This window comes from Bos grunniens, chromosome X (genome assembly GCF_055505025.1).
Source record: "Bos grunniens cultivar Pamir isolate PY7600 chromosome X, Bosgru_T2T1.0, whole genome shotgun sequence".
Taxonomy (NCBI): Eukaryota; Metazoa; Chordata; class Mammalia; order Artiodactyla; family Bovidae; genus Bos; species Bos grunniens.
The window spans coordinates 93,679,892-93,703,044 of NC_141194.1; the positions used below are offsets into that span (position 1 = coordinate 93,679,892).

General features: G+C 39.4%; 1 protein-coding gene across 2 annotated transcripts in view; it reads left to right on the plus strand.

The window, feature by feature from the left end:
* Window positions 1–23,153, plus strand: part of PCDH19 (protocadherin 19) — a 133,784-nt gene that overhangs the window by 59,778 nt on the left and 50,853 nt on the right. For both annotated transcript variants that reach the window (XM_086386583.1, XM_086386584.1), the window contains 2 exons: window positions 1,781–1,839; window positions 12,029–12,201. In XM_086386583.1, the coding sequence (XP_086242709.1) occupies window positions 1,781–1,839; window positions 12,029–12,201 (232 nt within the window). The remainder of the gene's footprint in view (window positions 1–1,780; window positions 1,840–12,028; window positions 12,202–23,153) is intronic.

Here is a 23,153-nt window from a genome sequence, read left to right on the forward strand (position 1 = left end):
AAGCTCTTCCAGCACTGTATTCCCAATGCAGCTTCAAGTTTGCTTCCTCCTCTTGTAGTTATGTTTGCAACAATTTCAGCCTCCATTTTCTTATGAAACAATTAGAAATGAACTAACCCTTTTGATTTTAACTCTCCCAATCCATTCCTTCCAACAACACCAAAACTTACTTGTGATTTTCATTAAAGGGGATTTTATCCTTTAGAAAAAGCCAGTGTGCTTGCATGTGTGCATGCTCAGTCGCTTCAGTCATGTCTGACTCTTCCAACCCCATGGACTGTAACCTGCCAGGGTCCTCTGTCCATGGGATTCTCCAGGCAAGAATACTGTAGTGGGTTGCCATGCCCTCCTCTGGGAGAATCTTCCCAACCCAGGGATTGAACCTGTGTCTCTTCTGTTTCCTACATTGGCAGGCAAGTTCTTTACCAGATATAATTACACAGCTCATTTTCAAATAAGGGGCATGGGGAGAACATGGGCATGCACCAGTAAGTACAGGAGAGTGATGGGGATTTAGTTTTCTTCTCTTTACATTCTCTTTCTCTCACCTACTTGCCACCCCCATCCCCACCTACTCTAGATACTTAGGGTCCCTATCCAGACTGTTGGCTATTTGGTACTCATGTGGTAGAACTGCTATCACCTGTCCTGTTTTCCTGTTTTCAAGGAGTCTGAGCTCCCTGAAACCTAAAGCTGTGTTTAAGAGCCTAGCATAGTTCATGTGTGACATGTAGTCATCTGAAAGGAATCTGCTGTTGTTAGCTCGACAGCTATTGTGTTTCCTTTCACAGGCACTTTCAGTTGAAGTGATTTCGGAAGGCCCTAAGGAATGGTGAGAATGGTGAGAATTTCTGGTAGACTGGCAGGGGGGCAGAGGAGATGGGCACTTTTCAGAGTAGTACTTTAGTTTTGGACATAAGATCCACTTTTTTAGGACCTCCAGTTACTTCAGTGTTGACTTTTCCCTGTGTTTCACCCTCCTAAGGCTGACCCCCCTGCAATCTGCCCCCAACCTCTGGATGCTTATCAGCTGTTTTCCCAACTCTTTTATCTGGCAGGTATTCTGCATTTGCTTTTGTAAAGCTGTTGCTCAGGCAGTCTACTGTAACCACATTAGACAGTGGTGTTTTAATGATGGGAGCTGAGACAAGGGTTTACTTGCAAACTGCATGTTTCACATGAAAGGCTTTGGCACCCACTGTGGACTGCTTTTCACCCTGTTTTAGGTGTAATACTTGTTTGCCTCTATATCTGTGATAAAATGAAGGCCTCCCTATATAACCAGTGCTGAGCAAAATGTCTTAAAACAAAGGGAAGTGCAGAGTTTAAATCCACAGTGGAGGATTACCTTGCCTGCATTTATATATCTGTGGAATAAATATTTTAATGTGTTAATTACCTACTACTAATAAAAATACCTTTGAACTTCCAGTCAATTTGATGGGCACAGAATTGTGTCCACTGGGGAATGGGAAGCAATTAGTTTCTGTAAAGAGTTTGGGTCATGCTGTATCTTCCCTAAGTGGTTGCATGGTCAGTAGTCAGGTGTATTCTAGGGGATGTTTGTGTCATCTTCCTCTGTTCACGGGCCTGCCTCCACAGAGCCCCCAGGGCCCCAGGGAGGTGGCAAGTCTTCATCAGGGTGTTGCCCTACTATGGCTATAGTTTCTGATTCATTCATTGCCTCTTGCTCAGTAGAAAAATTCCTCCTAAGTAGGACAGTTTGACTCTCCATGAATCACCTCCATAACATTTTTAATCTTTTCTTTCCCCATTGCAGACTGAAAATTATTCCTTTGACTCCAACTACGTGAACAGCCGAGCCCATTTAATCAAAAGGTATGTTGGTTTGCTTGCCTATTTCTACAATTAAGCTCAATTTAATACAAAAAGCATGAAAATATTTTTAAATGATGCCTTTTCAGATTTTAAAGTGAAAATGCTTATCTGCTTATTGTAGGAAATTAGGAAAATTCAGAAAAGCATTAAAAAAAAACTAAATAAAAATCACTGGTAATTCTGCCACCCAAAATCACTGTTGGCATTTTATCATGTTTATGTAACTGTATACAGAAATAATTAAATTTAAATTGTGGTCATATTAAAATAAAATTGATTTGATGATTTAGAAATCTAATATTAAAATTTTCTCCTGTGTATCTTCTACTGAATTTTAAGATGGTTGATGGCTGTTATTTTGGCAAATTTGAAATCATTTTAAGGCTAGTTTAATGACAGATAAACTAATTTCTTATCTTTAAAAAACTTTGTAGATGAGAGAGGGAAAGATATTATACTTGCTAATACAATAAATCTTAAAATAGGTATTTCAAGTGAAGCATTCAAAGTTGAGATTTGTGTGAATGGTTGCTCATAACCAGTTATTCACGGAGACACAATGTATGTGGATACAGAACTGAATACTGCCTGGAAGATTCCAGGGCAGGAAGATTTCAGGAATGAAGATTCCATCTGGTGCAGTGGTCACCAAGGTGCCCCAGGCAGGCAAGATAAGGGGTTTAGGGAGTCCTCTAAGCAGAGAATTTGTGCAGAAAAACTGGTACTGACCATTCAGATGATGCCTTTATTACTGTTTGATGCAATTGTCCTCTTAAATGGTCCAGAGGTTATTCTGTAGCTAAAATTGAACTCTGTGTGTGATTGTTAATAGAAATGAAATAGAGAAGCAAGCAGGGTATGTTAGAGCTGCAGTAGACAAGATCTGAAAATTCTATTATTTTGCTGGCTCTAATCCCATAAATTTATATCACCAGAAGGGTAGGATTTGAGGAATAAACTAGTTTGTTGTAGAAACAACTTTAATTCAGATCTAATTTAATTCACGATGCTGCAGTAATGCCTGCTAACATGCTAGGCTTATCTGTATTGGTCTGGAACCACTTGTGACCTTAAGTGATAATTGTTAATTATGTGAAAATGGAGAGCCCAGTATTAACAGTCATAGCATTGTTTGGAATTTTTTGAGGGATTGGGAAGGATCCATTTTGAATATTTTCTTGGCCCACAGAATAAATCAAAAGGTGAGGAAATCAAAATTATTCAACTGATTTATTAGGAAGGATAAAAGCCCTCTTTTTGTACACTGATTAGAGTAACTGCAGCAGAAATTTGCTTTCTTTTCTGCTTCAGAACTGTTATTACAAACCCCTTTTTTCAGACTTCTGATAAAAACAGTGAGTTACCTATCCTCACAGGCCCCTTGGGCTAGCTCTGGGTACCTGGAAATTCTACGACCGGGTTAAACTTGTAGCATGAACCTGATTTTCATAGCATGGCGGAAGGCTAAGACTCTTGGGAACCCTCACCATCTTAGGTCAGACCTGAATATCCAATGCACAAGGCAAACTGATGAGATGAAAACTTATGTTCAAACATTTAGCTTTTGGGACACATGTATTTCTTTAGCAGCTTTTGGACTCACTAGAACTTCTGATTTTGATTAATTATATGTTTTTATTTACACACATGCACACACAAAAGGTACAATGTGGAATTAATAGGCTCTCAGTGGAAAAATCTCCTGATGTTCCCTGAGATCAAAGATAGTGCTTTTTTTTTTTTTTTTCTTTCAATCAGGGATCACCTTGGTTAAAGAGGAAAGCTCAGGGACACAAGCATTTTTGCCAGGTTCTGTTTTTGGAATCCTGAGAGCTTTGGAAAACTACAAAGGTCTTGGAATTTATGGGATCAGTTGAATTTAGACAAAGCACAATACCTGGAAAGACACAGGGAATCTTGTGTGCTATGCTTTTTGAGGGGGGCTAACTACTTTAAATGTAAAATGTATGGAAAGTGTTAAGAGAGTAGTAATTAACATCAGATGATAAAACCACACAAACTGTGTTCACATAGCTCACAGTGATGTTTGAAAGGTGTTTCACTGTATGTGGTTTCTTGAGGATCCACTTACATGCATGGGAAATATCCTGGCCAGAAAATTCTGAATCTGATTATCAGTCTTAATTTTATTATCAAGTTCTCATTTCTTTAAATGCCAATCCAATTTCAGGCCAACTTTGAGAATTTCTTTTCCCATCCTTTTTTTTTCTTCTTCTGTTCACTTTCTACCCACCCAAGGATTCTTCTTAGAGCCTGCTTTTTGGCATTCTCCAGGGCTTACGTGCCGGCTTCCTTTTCTCTCTCTCATCTGTCTACCTGAGGTAAACCAAAAGAAAGCCAGAAGGCAACGGGGTTTCTCCTAGCACAAATTAAGGTTCAGAAGGGTGAGGAGTAGATCAGGAAGTGTAACGGAAGATATATAGCATATTGCCCCATAATCTTCTGCACTGAGTAATCTAGTGATTTATTTCTGTAGTATTTTTTTTTTCCAGAACGTCATCTGTAACCTGTAGGTATACCCAAGGTTTATGTCAGAGTCCCAGATTAACAAGCCAAGACAGTTCAGAATTTTTTCTGGATGAATTTCCTTCCTGCTATGTTTGTTGTCTTGCTATCATCTCAGAGCAAGGAAAGCCAGCAGTGGGACATTGCCCTTGCTGCAACACTGTCTTTCCTCATGCCAGTTTTCTGTACTGCTGTCTGATACCCATTCCTGCAGTGCTTTTGAGCAATATCAAGCAGGGCATGGGGCTGTAGCTCAAAGAAAATAAAGCAGGAAATGAACATGGCTCTGAAGCAGAGTGGGAAAGAAAATGAGCATTGGCTCCTAAACCATACAGAGTGCTTTCCTTTTCCACCTGAATTGTCCTGGGGTTTTGCAGCACCTGGTATGGTGCCTTGTCTATAACAAATGCTGGTACATGTCTATTGAAGGAATGGATGAAAAAAGTTTAAAAAAAACTCAGCATTTTTCCATTGAAAACTAGCATTAAACATTCCTTTATACCGGCAATTTCTGGCCTTTTTTGTGCATTAGAATCACCTGGGAGGCTTGTTAAATGCAGGCTCTAGTGCCATCCCTAGAGAATCTCCAGTTTTCACAGGTTCCCAAGGTGATTGTGATACAGGTGATCCAAGAACCACTATGCTGCTGCTGCTGCTGCTGCTGCTAAGTCGCTTCAATCGTGTCTGACTCTGTGCGACCCCATAGACGGCAGCCCACCAGGCTTCCCCATCCCTGGGATTCTCCAGGCAAGAACACTGGAGTGGGTTGCCATTTCCTTCTCCAATGCATGAAAGTGAAAAGTGAAAGTGAAGTCGCTCAGTCGTGTCCGACTCTTAGCGACCCCATGGACTGCAGCCTTCCAGGCTCCTCCATCCATGGGATTTTCCAGGCAAGAGTACTGGAGTGGGGTGCCATTGCCTTCTCCAAAGAACCACTCTAGGATCTTATGTTTCTTAATATAGTTACCCTACTCTTTTGACTTTTAGTCCATTCTTATTCTCAGAAGCTATTTCCTGGGTATGTGGTGTTACCTACTAGAAAGATATTCTCTCCTTTCAGATTTTTCTGTTCTTTGGAAAGATTTCTAATATTTTGAAGTGTAAATATGGGTCAGAATGTTAGTAATGTTCATTCATCAAGTATTCTCTGAGTCTTATGTACAGAATCTTATTCCAAATTTTTTCAAGCTTGTTCCTCTGTTACTCACCAGAACAAGTAATAGAAACATCTGTATTTACAATACCATTGCAAAAAGGACCCTAATTTATTGTCCCACAAAAGTTGCTTTATAAGTCTTTCATCTCCCAAGAGGTACACAGGTAGTAAAGCAAGTGAAATCAGTATTTTTTTATGCCTGGCATAAATTGTTTTGGGTGAGTGGCCATTTACCAGGCTGTTTTACAATTTGCAGCATCTTACTTACTGCATCTTAAACTGCCTTACACAAATCCATTCATTAAGCCACTAAATGTCCTTACAGGATGAGAGTAAGTGGCACTTAGTTTGTCAGATGGACAAACTGTTCTTTATACAAGTTAACTATTTTAAGGTTTGGGGGAGGGGGTTAATACACTTTGCTTTTTCTTTAGAGAACATATGACTTCTCATTCTCAAATTACCAGTCCCTTAAGTCCAAGTAGCCAATTCTTCACTATTTTGTTATTTCTCTTCTTCCTATAAAAAGCCAAAAGCTCCAATGTGGTTTATAATACTTCAGTTCAGTTCAGTTCAGTCGCTCAGTTGTGTCCGACTCATTGCGACCCCGTGAATCGCAGCACACCAAGCCTCCCTGTCCATCACCAACTCCGAGTTCACTCAGACTCACGTCCATCAAGTCAGTGATGCCATCCAGCCATCTCATCCTCTGTTGTCCCCTTCTCCTCCTGCCCCCAATCCCTCCCAGCATCAGAGTCTTTTCCAGTGAGTCAACTCTTCACATGAGGTGGCCAAAGTACTGGAATTTCAGCTTTAGCATCATTCCTTCCAAAGAAATCCCAGGGCAGACCTCCTTCAGAATGGACTGGTTGGATTTCCTTGCAGTCCAAGGGACTCTCAAGAGTCTTCTCCAACACCACAGTTCAAAAGCATCAATTCTTCAGTGCTCAGCCTTCTTCACAGTCCAACTCTCACATCCATACATGACCACAGGAAAAACCATAGCCTTGACTAGACGGACCTTTGTTGGCAAAGTAATGTCTCTGCTTTTGAATATGCTATCTAGGTTGGTCATAACTTTCCTTCCAAGGAGTAAGAGTCTTTTAATTTCATGGATGCAGTCACCATCTGCAGTGATTTTGGAGCCCCAAAAAATAAAGTCTGACATTGTTTCCACTGTTTCCCCATCTATTTCCCATGAAGTGATGGGACCAGATGCCATGATCTTTGTTTTCTGAATGTTGAGCTTTAAGCCAACTTTTTTACTCTCCTCTTTCACTTTCATCAAGAGGCTTTTTAGTTCCTCTTCACTTTCTGCCATAAGGGTGGTGTCATCTGAATATCTGAGTTTATTGATATTTCTCCTGGCAATCTTGATTCCAGCTTGTGTTTCTTCCAGTCCAGCGTTTCTCATGATGTACTCTGCATATAAGTTAAATAAGCAGGGTGACAATATACAGCCTTGATGTACTCCTTTTCCTATTTGGAACCATTCTGTTGTTCCATGTCCAATTGTAACTGTTGCTTCCTGACCTGCATACAGATTTCTCAAGAGGCAGGTCAGGTGGTCTGGTATGCCCATCTCTTTCAGAATTTTCCACAGTTTATTGTGATCCACACAGTCAAAGGCTTTGGCATAGTCAATAAAGCAAAAATAGATGTTTTTCTGGAACTCTCTTGCTTTTTCCATGATCCAGTGGATGTTGGCAATTTGATCTCTGGTTCCTCTGCCTTTTCTAAAACCAGCTTGAACATCAGGAAGTTCATGGTTCACGTATTGCTGAAGCCTAGCTTGGAGAATTTTGAGCATTACTTTACTAGCGTGTGAGATGTGTGCAATTGTGTGTGGTAGTTTGAGCATTCTTTGGCATTGCCTTTCGTTGGGATTAGAATGAACACTGACCTTTTCCAGTCCTGTGGCCACTGCTGAGTTTTCTAAATTTGCTGGCATATTGAGTGCAGCACTTTCACAGCATCATCTTTCAGGATTTGAAATAGCTCAACTGGAATTCCATCACCTCCACTAGCTTTGTTCATAGTGATGCTTTCTAAGGCCCACTTGACTTCACATTCCAGGATGTCTGGCTCTGGATGAGTGATCCCACCATCGTGATTATCTGGGTTGTGAAGATCTTTTTTGTACAGTTCTTCTGTGTATTCTTGCCACCTCTTCTTCATATCTTCTGGTTCTGCTAGGTCCATACCATTTCTGTCCTTTATCGAGCCCATCTTTGCATGAAATGTTCCCTTGGTATCTCTAATTTTCTTGAAGAGATCTCTAAATGATTATCAAAATTTTAAAAGATAGAGCCAAAACCAATTAGGAAAAGCAAAATAGAGATCCCTGGCATCTAACTCACTGCAATTAAACATTATATTTTCCTTGAAGCTTTTGAGAAGCCAAGACAGAGTAAGTATACCAGAGCATGTCATTCTCATTTTTCAATAAAGGAAGGATACCCACTGGATAGAATTTCTTTTCCTGTCCCTTAATTTTAGAAGAAATTGATATAGTGGACAATGTCTGACTATAGTTTATAGAAGATATAGCAGCATTCTTTATATATGCATTTCCTATATCAATCCTATACAAAGACTATGTACATTTCTCCAGTGAAGACATACAGATGGCTAACAAACACATGAAAAGATGTTCAACATCACTCATTATCAGAGAAATGCAAATCAAAACCACAATGAGGTACCATCTCATGCCGGTCAGAATGGCTGCTATCCAAAAGTCTACAAACAATAAATGCTGGAGAGGGTGTGGAGAAAAGGCAACCCTCTTACACTGTTGGTGGGAATGCAAATTAGAACAGCCACTATGGAGAACAGTGTAGAGATTCCTTAAAAAACTGGAAATAGAACTGCCATATGACCCAGCAATCCCACTGCTGGGCATACACACTGAAGAAACCAGAATTGAAAGAGACACGTGTACCCCATTGTTCATCGCAGCACTGTTTATAATAGCCAGGACATAGAAGCAACCTAGATGTCCCTCAGCAGATGAATGGATAAGAAAGCTGTGGTACATATACACAATGGAATATTACTCAGCCATGAAAAACAATACATTTGAATCAGTTCTAATGAGGTGGATGAAACTGGAGCTTATTATACAGAGTGAAGTAAGTCAGAAAGAAAAACACCAATACAGTATACTAATGCATATATATGGAATTTAGAAAGATGGTAACGATAACCCTATATGCTAGATAGCAAAAGAGACACAGATGTATAGAACAGTCTTTTGGACTCTGTGGGAGAAGGTGAGGGTGGGATGATATGAGAGAATAGCATTGAAACATGTATATTATCATATGTGAAACAGATCGCCAGTCCAGGTTTGATGCATGGGACAGGATGCTTGGAGCTGGTGCACTGGGATGACCCAGAAGGATGGGATGGGGAGGGAGGTGGCAAGAGGGTTCAGGATGAGGAACACATGTACACCCATGGCTGATTCATGTCAATGCATGGCAAAACCACTACAATATTGTAAAGTAATTAGCCTCCAATTAAAAAAAAACTATGTACATAATATTTAGTTGTAAGTCAATGAAATCATTATCATATATGGGAGTAATGATCATATTAAGCAATAACCATTTATTGAGCATTTGTGTATAACTGGTACTTCATGTGAAGTATTTGATGAAGTCTTCAAAATGGCTTTGTAAAGGAGGTTTTAGCAAATGCATTTTTCTAGGGTTTAATTTTTCATTATTTTTTTTGTTGAAAATTGGAGTATAGTTGATTAATAATCATGTGCTTAGTTCCCTGAGAAGGGATTGAACCCAGGCCCTTGGAAGTAAAAGCAAGGAGTCCTAACCACTGGACCACCAAGGAATTCCCAGCAGATGCATTTTACAGACAAGGAAATCAAGGCACAGAGACATTAGCTATCAGGCCCAGGTTCCCATAGATGAAGTGGCAGACTAAGGATTATCACTTGTTCTGATGACTCCAAGTTCAATGCTCTTTGCACTACAGTCAGGAAATATAACATGTTACAGGAATAGAGTTTAAAGAACCTAGAGCAGTGGTTCTCAACTGGGAGTTATTTGGCAATGTCTGGAGACATTTCTGGTTGTGCCTTCTGGGAGAGGCATGACTGGCATCTAGTACATAGAGGCCAGAGATGCTGCTAAACGTCTTATAATGGACAGAAGACCTGCCTCCCCCCACCAACAGACTTATACAGTGTCAGTAGTGCCAAGGTTGGGAACCTTGCTCTAAAAGAATGGTTAATTACATTGTCCTTATTTTATACCCCTCACCATCATCTGTCTCAAGCAAGTTTTAGCAACTGCTGAAATGCAGTGAAGTCAGAGTTGAATTCTGTGGTTTAAGGTAACAATCGTGCATTGTGAACTAAAGAAATTTTCACATTCTTCAGATAGCAGGAATGAATGTAGGTCAAAAATTATTTGTTATAAAAATGTAGGAGCCAGTAAGACCATCCAGGCAGGTCATTTCCTTTCTCCTGAGGTGCAGGGGTGCATGTGGACAGGACCAGAGTTTTTTTCTAAAAAGCGAACTTTGAATCTGTTCATTCTGTGGAATTAGTACTTATAGGAAGCCTCCAAATCTGTGCCATGAAGCTAGAGATAGTGACACATTTTAAAGTATGTGTTTCCAATTGGTGTTAATGACCATAAAAACTCATAGGATGATTGGTTTTTGAATAGAACTGCATCCTGGTGGGTCCACAGGGCTGAGTAGCTACATGACAAAATTTGAAGGAGCTGAGTGAGTTGGCCTGTTGAGTGATTTTAGTTTTAATACAGTTGATGCTCATTTATTCTTTCTGAAAATAATTAGCAAATAGGTCAGTGCTTCACCCCCTTTTGCCCTTCATTTTCTGATAATTATGGCTTTCCCGTTACTGCCCTTTTGATCTTTTCCTTTTCATATTCAGGGCAGCAAACATTCTACATCTAGGTTGGTCATATGTTAAAAATCTGCTGTCATTCCTTTTGACCAGTGTGGAGAATGACAATGTAGGCATTGTGTCCATGGCATAGCTCTTCATCATATGTACTTAGTGTTCTTATCAAAGCCTCAGAGAGTCAGGCCTGTGGATGTTCAAGGTTGAGCAGATTGAGTGAGTTTGCAGTGTCATCTCCACAGGGCTGCCTTTTCAGAAGTACAGTAGGTCTGTTGGGACTTGTCCTAATTCACAAGCATGCTGCTCTCCCTTGTTGAGACAACAACACATTTTCTTGAGTATGCCTTCGCTGCTTCCTTACTGACTAGGGAATGGATTCACCATTCACTAGGTATTTTTTATGCCTAATTTATAGTCCATGGTGCATCACAGCTGCACATTCTGTCAGGACATACAAAGTATTAGAGAAGATGAGGCCTCTATGGATGTACCTGATGTATTAGTCTCTTATCTTTTGAGAAATGGTGTGGGGTTCTTGCGGAGAAGGCAATGGCAACCCACTCCAGTACTCTTGCCTGGAAAATCTCATGGACGGAGAAGCCTGGTAGGCTGCAGTCCATGGGGTTGCACAGAGATGGACATGACTGAAGCGACTTAGCAGCAGCAGCTGCAGTGGGGTTCTTGGGTAATATGGTTAGTGCATGGAATGGTGGATTGATTTACTAAGTGCAAGAAAAATTTACCCACAAAGTCTTGAGCTGCAGGTTGCCATGTTCTTAGCATAACTGCACGCACTGTTTCCTCTGGTTCTCACTTTCGTCTTACTTGCCATGTACCAAGGCTCTCTTCTCAGCTCCTACCTCTCCTTTTTTTTCTTTGACTCTGTCCCTCAGCCTCTCTCAGTTAAATCTGACCCAAGTTCTCTGATCCTGATAACCCTTTCTATTTAAATTGCATTACGTCAATTTCTCCCACTTTCATTTTCACAGTTGCTTAGTAGACATCTTTGGAGAGGCAGTATAAATAGGGGTTAAGGGGCCAGGCTCTGGAGTCAGACCGCCTGGGTTTGGTCTTAAATCTGCTACATTTTAACCAGCTGTGTGACCTTGGACAAGTTATTCAACTTATGTGTGCCTCTTTTTTTCATGAAATGTGAATATTAATAGCACCTTTATTTTATAGAGTTGTGATTATTTTAAAAAGTGAACTCATATCAAGCACTTAGAACAGTGCCTCATGCACAGTAATCCCTCAGTAAACTTTAGCTGTTATTATTTTACTTTGATTGCATAAGAGGAAAAAAACCTTCTGAAATAATGATATTTTTTGCAGGTGGTTGTTTCAGAATTGTAGTTCCTTCTGCCTTGCCTGTAGTGATGCCCTGAAGATAAGTGAATGAAAGTGATTAGCTTCATCAGCATTCAATAGTGAGAACCTCTCTACAGTGTTAAGTTCCATGATCTTTAAACAGAAAGTTTTCTTTCTCCTGCCCTGATGGACCATCCAGTCACTGTTGGCCTCATCACGGAGCTGACATCATCCTGGCTCTGAAAGATTTTTAAAAATCAGATCTGTCACAGTTATAAATTATCATTCTTTCTTCAACCCAGCAGCTCCACCTTCAAGGACTTAGAGGGCAACAGCCTAAAGGATAGCGGCCATGAGGAGAGCGACCAGACTGACAGTGAACATGATATCCAGCGGAGCCTGTATTGTGACACTGCTGTCAATGATGTGCTGAACACCAGTGTGACCTCCATGGGATCTCAGATGCCTGACCATGGTAAGGACTGATTGGCTATAAGTTGCAACCATAGATTCCAAAGAACTCAGGATGTTTAGAGGCTCACTGTACTCCTGTACTGTTCTTTACTGTAATGAGTATATGTTGAAGGTGTGTATTATGCTCATGCCTCAGTAGCACCTAAAGGGTTTCGAGATGTCCTGACGCCTGTCCAGACTCTTCTTTGCCCTCTATGAGTGGATTCACTATGATCATATAAACGTTTAAGCACTTAAAAAGCTGACTACCTATGCATATTGCATACACACTTGTCAATCATAACTGCATCACAAACATAGGAGATCAACAGATGCCTTCTCACCAGGAAAAATGCCTCTTTTTGATTTAGTACATGAATTCAACTGACCAGTTGAGTTGCAGAGAACACAGCACTTATGACACCAAAGGGGTGAGTTTTATTTCCATATCAGGCTAGTTAGCTTTTCCCAGAAGGAGACTCTTCTCTGACCACATATTGCATACTCTTTACTGAGGAGACAGAGTGCAAAACTTCCCACTTTGTCTATGAGATGGTGATGCCGCCAAATCCCTCTAGCTACCAGGCAAATGCAAGCCACTGGTCATAGGAGACACCAGAGTAAGAAAACTTAATGTAACATTCTGTGCATGTCAAAAATGCCTCAAAGCATGTGTCAGGAACGACATCCTCATGTATGAAGAAGAGTCTATTTTTGGGAATCTAGCACACATGCTTTAGCAAGAGGAGCTATTTAAAACTGTTCCAAGCATAAACCAGGGTATAAAAACATTAGCAGAGTTCAGCTAAGGCAGAATGTTCAGATGGACTTGGGCACAAATGTCATTTTCAATGTTTTACTGATGCAAACATGCTAGGCAAACAGCCTGTCTTTTTCAATTAAGAACTATGAATTCAGCTTGGTGTTTAGGCTCAGTGAAGCTTCAGAATGCTTGGCTATGTCTTGAGAGTAGCTAGACGCAAGCTCAGCTGGAAGCCCTGCTGCTAAAAGACTTAAAGATGAGAAAACAAAATATGGTGATTATGTGCTGGTCTTCAACTGTTTCATTTCACTGTATACATCATTAAATGGCTTTGTTTTGGTCTTATAAATGAAACCAAAGGAAAAAAAATGCATGATCCACAAAACAAAATGTTTTCTGTTGAGAAAAAGTTTCTCACTGTAGATTCTATTAGATTGTTTAATCCATCCCTTTCCCAGCAGATCCAAGTGTCAAAGTCTATAATATATGTAAGTCACTACCAACTGTGAGCTGCCTTCCCTAATTGGTGACTGGTGACATCCTCAGAGATAATATACTTTCCAAGCAACCTAAGACTAAAGATGAAAAAATTAAACATTTATATAACTGAAACAGAGGTTATTTAATTCTCAGAGGATTAGCAGCATGTCACAGAATACAGACTGATGTGTATCATTTTCTAGTCTTGTGTCTCAAAGAAATGCTTTTTCATTTATATCAGAAAGGGTTTTAGTTAGATGTTCTCTAAAATGAAATAACTCTAGGAAAAGAAATAGTCAGAATTGATTCTCACTTTGTGCTTGTCTAGAACAATATCTGTTTTTTTGTGTCTTTTTTTTTTTTTTTTTGTCCCGTATCTCTAGGAAAACAGTACCAGTGGACTGGAGCTAGTTTATCTGAGGGGATGTTTCTTACAAAAGGGATGTATTGTATGTATATCCTATAGATAGTGTAATAATGAGATTCTAAAGCAAATATATGGCATTATCCCAAGACTCTCCTACATTTAAGGTGGGGATCACATACACACATTTTTGCTGTTCTGTTTTGGCACACTTCTACATTTTGTTTCTCAATATTCAGTTCTCATACATGTATCTTCATTTTTCCATTGTTCTAGCAGTGCCTAAACCTTCAACCATCCCTTGTGTTTGTTCTTTACAATTTGGTTGAGTCATTAATGTTTAGGTACAAAGGGAATTCAGGTCTTGCTTACATCTCTGGCTCTACCTTATGATATCCCAGTACAACTGAGCTTCCTATAAGTGAAAGTGTTAGTCTCTCAGATATATCCAACTCTTTGTGACCCCATGAACTGCAGCACGCCAGGCCTCCCTGTCCATCACCAACTCCTGGAGTCCACCCAAACCCATGTCCATCGAGTTGGTAATACCATCCAACCATCCCATCCTCTATCGTCCCCTTCTCCTCTTGCCCTCAATCTTTCCCAGCATCAGGGGCTTTTCAAGTGAGTCAGCTCTTCGCATCAGGTGGCCAAAGTATTGGAGTTTCAGCTTCAACATCAGTCCTTCCAATGAACACCCAGGACTGATCTCCTTTAGCATGGACTGGTTGGATCTCCTCGCAGACAAAGGGACTCTCAAGGGTCTTCTACAACACCACAGTTCAAAAGCATCAATTCTTCTGTGCTCAGCTTTCTTTATAGCCAACTCTCACATCCATACATGACCACTGGCAAAACCATAGCCTTGACTAGATGGACCTTTGTTGGCAAAGTAATGCCTCTGCTTTTTAATATGCTGTTTAGGTTGGTCATAACTTTCCTTCCAAGCAGTAAGTGTCTTTTAATTTCATGGATGCAGTCACCATCTGCAGTGATTTTGGAGCCCAGAAAACTAAAGTCAGCCACTGTTTCCATTGTTTCCCATTGTGATGGGACCACATGCCATAATCTTAGTTTTCTGAATGTTGAGCTTTAAGCCAACTTTTTCACTCTCCTCTTTCACTATCATCAAGAGGCTCTTTAATTCTTTTCACTTTCTGCCATAAGGGTGGTGTCATCTGAATATCTGGTTATTGATATTTCTCCCAGCAATCTTGATTCCAGCTCGTGCTTCCTCCAGCCCAGCATTTCTTATGATGTACTCTGCATATAAGTTAAATAAGTAGGCTGACAATATACAGCCTTGACATACTCCTTTTCCTATTTGGAACCAGTCTGTTGTTCCATGTCCAGTTGTAACTGTTGCTTCCTGACCTGCATACAAATTTCTCAAGAGGCAGGTCAGGTGGTCTGGTATGCCCATCTCTTTCAAAATTTTCCACAGTTTATTGTGATCCACACAGTCAAAGGCTTTGGTATAGTCAATAAAGCAAAAATAGATGTTTTTCTGGAACTGTCTTGCTTTTTCAATGATCCAGCAGATGTTGGCAATTTAATCTCTGGTTCCTCTGCCTTTTCTAAAACCAGCTTGAACATCTGGAAGTTCACGGTTCATGTATTGCTGAAGCCTGGCTTGGAGGATTTTAAGCATTACTTTTTACTAGGTGTGAGATGAGTGCAATTGTGCGGTAGTTTGAGCATTCTTTGGCATTGCCTTTCTTTGGGATTGTAATGAAAACTGACCTTTTCCAGTCCTGTGGCCACTGCTGAGTTTTCCACATTTGATGCCATATTGAATGCAGCACTTTCTCAGCATCATCTTTCAGGATTTGAACTATCTCAACTGGGATTCCATCACCTCCACTAGCTTTGTTCATAGTGATGCTTCCTAAGGCTCACTTGACTTCACACAAGTAGTTGAAAGACAAATATGAACAAATTTATCATGCATGCCTGCCTGATCTGGTAACCATTCTAATTACATAATTACATAAATAGTAATCATAATTAGTGTGGTTCTAGTTATTCATTCCAGGGCAACATGGTATTGTTGCTCCTGAGGACTACTGATCTAGAAAGGTGAGAAGGGAAAATGGAATCTCCTCTGGACTCAGACAGTGCTGAAAGTCTCAAAGATATCTTGAGGAAAAAAGGTCCCAGTTCTCTTTGGTTCACTGATACTGTGTTAGGCATCTCAAACCAAAGTACCCCAAAATCCAAAAGTTGCCAGAGCTGAACAGTTTTTGAGATTTGAATGGATGTCTCTGGAGAAGAGCAAGGGTTATAATGATACTGTCAGACTAACTCTGATCCTGATAATTATTTTTTCTAGTCCTATCAGAATTACTCCAAAGTTGGGCCAAATATACCCAATACATTTCACCTTATGCCTTTGTTTGGGGGAATTTATCTCATCTTGGATTTCATGTCTGTAGATCTCTCTGTGATGTTTCCAATTTGGATATTAGTGCAGAATTTTTCTTTGCATATATATATAGACATATGAATGATGAAGAATCTCAGGATTTTCCAAATAAGGATAATTTTATTCAACTGTTAATTTTTTTCCTTGAACAGGAGCAAGTTGTTCAATGAGCTCATATTGTGTTGCTAGTGTTTGAGGAAAATGTACAAACAGTATTTGCTTCTCATTTTCTTAACCAGGGCCCTATACTTCTTCACACTGCCAAAACTTTCTTTGGAGTTTATTCTTTTAACCCTACTGTAGCTAAAGAATGCTCAATGTGAATGTCAAGGGTGCTTTGAGATTCTCAGATCCCTTAATTTTCAGTTACTTTTCTCTGAGAACATTCCTAGACAAGGGAATGCAGGATCACTATATTTAACCAAAGGAGAATAGCTGGAAGAATTTTGTACTCAAAGGGCAAGAGTCTGGATTTAGACCCTTGACTTCAGATTGTGGGTTTTTTTGTTTGTTTGTTTGTTTTACTTTTAATTTTATTGGAAACATACTGGTTACAGTCAATATGTTCTACATTTTATTAATTTGAGTAGATAAAGAATTCATTCAAATGATATTGAGTTGCCCAAGAGATGCAGAGCCAGAAACAGTGCTCCAAATGATAACAGAAGTTGTGTGGTGAGGTCACCACTGCTGTTGCTGTATACAGAATCCCCAGCTTACACTATTGACACCATGGGCTCTGGGTGTTCCTGCTACTGCCACCTGGATACCTTGGGTTACCCGTCACCCAGATGGAATTTCCACAGACCCCATTCCTTTGTCAGAGAAGGCAATGGCAACTCACTCCAGTACTCTTGCCTGGAAAATCCCATGGATGGAGGAGCCTGGTAGGCTGCAGTCCATGCGGTCGCTAGGAGTTGGACACGACTGAGCGACTTCATTTTCACTTTTCACTTTCATGCATTGGAGAAGGAAATGGCAACCTGCTCCAGTACTCTTGCCTGGAGAATCCCAGGGATGGGGGAGCCTGGTGGGCTGCCGTCTCTGGGGTCGTACAGAGTCGGACATGACTGAAGTGACTTAGCAGCAGCATTCCTTTGTACCATCAGTTTGCTGTTTTTTTTTTTTTAATCTTTTAAAAATTTTTAATTGGAGGATAATTACAATTTTTAAAAATTTTAAATTTATTTATTTTTAATTGAAGGATAATTACTTTACAGAATTGTGTTGGTTTTGGTTTTTTTTGATTGCCCCAACCAGACATATCTGTGAGCTGTGTCAGGGTGGAGATAAGATGAAATAATAAGAATCTCTGCTTTCTGAATTATTACCAATCCTAGTATCACTTGCAACATGCCTAAAACCTGATCAGTGGGTTGATGAACTGACTGAGCCAAATTTCCTAGTTGCCAGGTGTCTGAATTACATTTATCATCTATAGTGCCTTTGACTTAATATGTCTCAGCTCTCCCCCAGTACTGTAGCTCTTGTCATGGCTTCCCAGAAAAGCAGCTGATGGAGCGTTCTTTATCCTATACTTTCTACTGGCATATGGCACTTTTTGCAATGCTATGTCTCTGTAGCTCTCAGAGTACGTTGAAAACAAGTCAGTATTGTCACTCAGCATATTTTACCACCTGATTTGGTGCTGAGTTGGGGAGTCACACTCAAATCTTTTAACCAATGTTTTCCCTCCCTGAATTTGAGTTATTTGGTAAAATTACACTTTCTTGCAGGGATAAAAATTTTGCCCTGTGCAATTTCTGCAGACAATCTCTAAGAAGAGTAAGCAAAAAGTAGAGTGCTCAGAGGTGCCAGAGGCTCATGGGTTTGTTGCACATTTGGGAGTCTCATAGGACTGCAAGCCCTTCCTGTCAAGGTTATTTCTGGGTTGAATAGTGCTGGGTTTAATAGGCTTTTGTCTCCTTGCTTCTTTGCATGCTCATTTGTGATGACTTGTATATCCCATTATGAATATTCAAATGTGTAGTTCTGATGAAATTAGAGTTTATGGGTTCATGTCTTAGAACTGTACATACTCGTCCCAAGCCCAACTAATTTGTTTCAAATCACACTCAATCTCTCTTACCTTATGATTTAATTATTGATTATAAATTCATCAGCTGAAAAATTGAATTTAATTGCTATAATATGCACCTAATTTGGAACTCACTACAACACTGAATTGGTTTCCCTCCCATGCTAATTGATACCAAATGGAAGCAATGTACAGAAATTTGTGAGAACATCTATCTGATTTTCACATCCAAAAGCACCCAAATGCAATATAATAATTGCTTTATTTCTGAAAGTGTAGGTTCTTCGCATTTTCCTAAACTTATTCATTTGCTATTTTCATCACCTGTATATCATTTAACATGTTTGTTGTGTAAAACATGGATTTAAAGAACTTGAGCTGTGCCTAATGCAACCGCTGTTGCAAATTAGCCATGAAAATGTTCTGGAGGCTGCACACTATGCATATTCTAGTTTCAAGCACAGGTGTATTAGGATGTTTACACTTTCAACACTCTATCAACAGTATGTAATTTCATTTCCTATAGCCTTTTAATGAAATTATGATTCCATGACTGAATGTCCCTTCCTTATCCTCTTACCTATCCCCTGACTCACCTCTCACCTCACTAAATTGCCATTCATTTCAATTAGTCTCTTAGCAAAATAGGGAGTTCTCAATGGAGAATATTTTGTGACATTGCAAGGCAGTGTGCTGCTGGGCTCCAGAAATGGTAGCATGAACCAGATGTTCATAGAGTAATTGAAAATTCCATTTTATCAGACAGTATTTGCTGTCAAAAAGGTTTATCTTTAGTTCAACAAAGAGGTTGATTAGCTCCCCCTGGAGTCAAATTAGCATCTTTTAGATATACTGTTTTGCAATTCATGTGGTTATTTCTCCCCTGGTTTTGCTCATATAGAATTGTTTAAAGATGTCTTTAGCCTCTTGAAAACATACCAGGTAAAATGTTTAATTACTTGAACACAGTAAAGTATATGTATACAGAGTTTCTATATATATGGCTTTCAGGTTTTCTCATCTTGCCTCAGGTATACAGCATTCTAATACCAGGTAGGAACAATCCATACGTAGATATTGTTATTCATTCATTCAGCAATAGGTCCAGCTCTGGGAAAGTGTCAGCTACTTTTGTTATTGACTGTGAAAATTATCACCTTTTTAGATTTGCTTATCTGAGTTTTACTGGGGTGAACAAGGTCAGCTCAATGATGAAATGAATAACTCTTATTTTAGAAATATTTCTAAGAATAGAGCCTGGGACTAATATGAATCTTATTAATATTGTGCCAATAAAGCAGAAGAAACTAAAAAGAAGATGGTTACAGTCAAGGTCATATTTTTAATAAGAGTATCATGAAAGAGTCTTCCTTGATGTTCTAATTTGAACAGTCACAATGTTAAGGATTTTCTTTTTAAATTCTTCTGCTCTGAGATTGAACTTCCTGCTTAATTTTAGTTAATGTCATTGTAAAATGGTAGGTTTAATCTCTGACATGCCTATTTACCTTTCTGGTTAGGAAGTACTCAGTGATACTCAATACCCAGTTTCTCTTTCCTTTTGAGGTCCAGGACCTTTATCCATTCTCAGTCTCAGCAATGGCTGGGTAGGTGGGAAGAGAGATAACAGGTGGATGCTTTTGTTTATTTCAACTACATTGTTGCACCAGATAAATGGATTCCTTCCAAAGCATTATTTACATTTTATTGATAAGGTGGCCACTAGAATAAAATGTTGTCCTTAACTAATGGAAGGTTTTTCCTGGGTAGCTCAGCTGGTAAAGAATCTACCTGCATGTAAGGAGACCCCGGTTTAATTCCTGCTTCGGGAAGATCTGCTGGAGAAGGGATAGACTACCCACTCCAGTAATCTTGGCCTTCCCTGGTGGCTCAGATGGTAAAGAATCCACGTGCAATGTGGGAGACCTGGGTTCAATCCCTGGGTTGGGAAGATCCTGTGGAGGAGGGCATGGCAATCCACTCCAGTATTCTTGCTTGGAGAACCTTCATGGACAGAGGAGCCTGGTGGGCTATAGTTTATGGGGTCACAAAGAATCGTACATGACTGAACGACAAGCACAGCACAGCCGAACTAATGGAAACATCCATGCTCTTAGTGGTTGTTTGCTAGCGTTATTTTGGCTTGGGCTTTTTGGTCAGAGAATTCTTTTAGGACAGCTCAAGTTTATCTACTTTGAAATAAAAGCATTCTTCCTCTTTTTTATATAATAATGTTTTCTTTTTTTAAAATTTTATTTTATTTTTAAACTTTACATAATTGTATTAGTTTTGCCAAATATCAAAATGAATCCACCACAGGTATACATGTGTTCCCCATCCTGAACCCTCCTCCCTCCTCCCTCCCCATACCATCCCTCTGGGTCGTCCCAGTGCACTAGCCCCAAGCATCCAGTATCGTGCATCGAACCTGGACTGGCAACTCATTTCATACATGATATTTTACATGTTTCAATGCCACCTTAATGATGGAACAGAAATGATGTTAAATAGATTGAAAAACCCAAAGAAGATAATGATCTTGATATTTCAATGGACTGTTTTAGTATGTGAATCAATCATATGATTTATCCCTATAAAACAATTTTATTTGCTTCTCATCTGTTGTCCTATTGCCAGCATCCCTACTTATCATGGCCTACAGAACTTGCTTTATCATGAAGCAATTGGAAAAACTTCACCTAGCAAATCACCCAAATAGAGCTTAATTTTATCTCACATGCTATCTCAGGGCGTGGTTTCCAGTATTCCTCCAAAGGAATCCCATTACGCAGAAGTGTCTTTTGAAAAGGATTTTGCTTTCCAGCTGAAGTTGTCTTAATTAATTTCTTCACTGATCCCATGCAATCTATTCCATACTGGACCATTTGTGCTATTTGGCCATAAACTCCTAGAGAATGAAATTCTTAACTGTTCAGTGTGCTCCCTTTATATAGCCTCCATCCTCCAATTCTTTCCAAGTGCTCAGAAATATAGAAATTCTCAGTGTCAACCACTCAGGAAAGACCTTGGTATTTATTCTCTTGATGAATAATGAATCCTTTACTATAGGTAATTATTAATAATAAAACTTAAAATAGACAATGACTTTGAGACAACTAAAAGTTCCAAGTGGATCACGCCCTGAGATAGCATGTGAGATAAAATTAAGCTCTATTTGGGTGATTTGCTAGGTGAAGTTTTTCCAATTGCTTCATGATAAAGCAAGTTCTGTAGGCCATGATAAGTAGGGATGCTGGCAATAGGACAACAGATGAGAAGCAAATAAAATTGTTTTATAGGGATAAATCATATGATTGATTCACATACTAAAACAGTCCATTGAAATATCAAGATCATTATCTTCTTTGGGTTTTTCAATCTATTTAACATCATTTCTGTTCCATCATTAAGGTGGTTAAGCACCATAAATAAACTCCATCAGGATGGGAAAACAAACTGAACTTTCCATTTAAATATTTATGAAATATTTTTTTCTGTTCATCTTCCCATTAACCCTTTTCTTATGAAATAAATATGAAGAATTGAGTCCTGATTTAAAAAGCAATTTCAAGAATACCAAAATCCTGTATTACTTCCTTATTGTATAGGCAAAATATCTGTGAGATGGCTTTCTTCTCTTACTGTAGATGCTTTTTTATCATCCAGGATCAGGTCTTTGCCCCAGGTATATTTGATCTCTGTCCTTACCAGATGGCTCATTATCTGTTTATTTTGGGCCAATGAAAGCTAATTTGACACATCACTTTGGAAATGTGGCTTGCCAAGGAAGTCTTTTCAATTTCTCTTCCTACAAGGCTTACCCCCAATAAAACTTTAGCCATGGAAAAATCACCAAGGACCAAATTAGAAAAGGTTTGAACTGACCTTTAGAGCCATCAGAAGAGTTGTTTTTTTAGAAACTTATGCACAGCCTAAAGTGGGTAGACAAAACAGATGCTTTTGCAATTAGGAAGAATGGAGCCCTTAAACCAGTTATTTTGCCATGCAGAGAGACTATAAGGCAGTTATCCATGGTGGCCTAAAGAGATTATCAGTGGGCTATCAGTATCTAGAGTCATTTTAGAGCAAATCCTTCACTACTAAGCATTAGTGTGAAGGTGAAAAGTCAGAAGAATATTGTGGCATTTTAGGTATTATGGTAAAATACTGGATATGGTAAATACAGGTTATCACCCCAAAATGTGCACCCCAAAGATCTACTGTTGTAGTTGGAGGAATAGGTGAGATAGATAGGTACGAGAGGTGATTTGAAAGGTACTAAATTCAGAAGGGGCCAAAGGAGGTTATCAGAAAATGAATTCTTGGTGAATTCATTCAAAGTTCTGTTTCATTGAGGTGGCCTCATGAGAGAGAGACATTTTGTCTTTTGAGGGTTTCTGGCTATCAGAAACAATCATTCTATTCCATTATTCTTCACAACAGCATAGTCAACAAACTTGTAAGCTATTAAATATGAAACAATAGGCAACATCATATCTTTAGTTCTTTCAAATCTTAATAATTTTGACTTTCATGGCAAATGAGACTCTTTAGGTTTCTGTCTTATTTGAACAGGAAGATTTTTGGCAGAAGTTAAAACCTTAAAAACACATTCATCTCCCCCTGCTCCAGTTAGCTAAGTCTTCAGTTCAGTTCAGTTCAGTTGTTCAGTTGTGTCCGACTCTTTGTGACCCCATGGACTGCATGGACCAGGCCTCCCTGTCCATCACCAACTTCCGGAGTTTACCCAAACTCATGTCCATTGAGTCGGTGATGCCATCCAACCATCTCATCCTCTGTTGTCTCTTTCTCCTCCTGCCTTCAACCTTTCCCAGCATCAGGGTCTTTTCCAATGAATCAGTTCTTCACATCAGGTGGCCAAAGTATTGGAGTTTCAGCTTCAA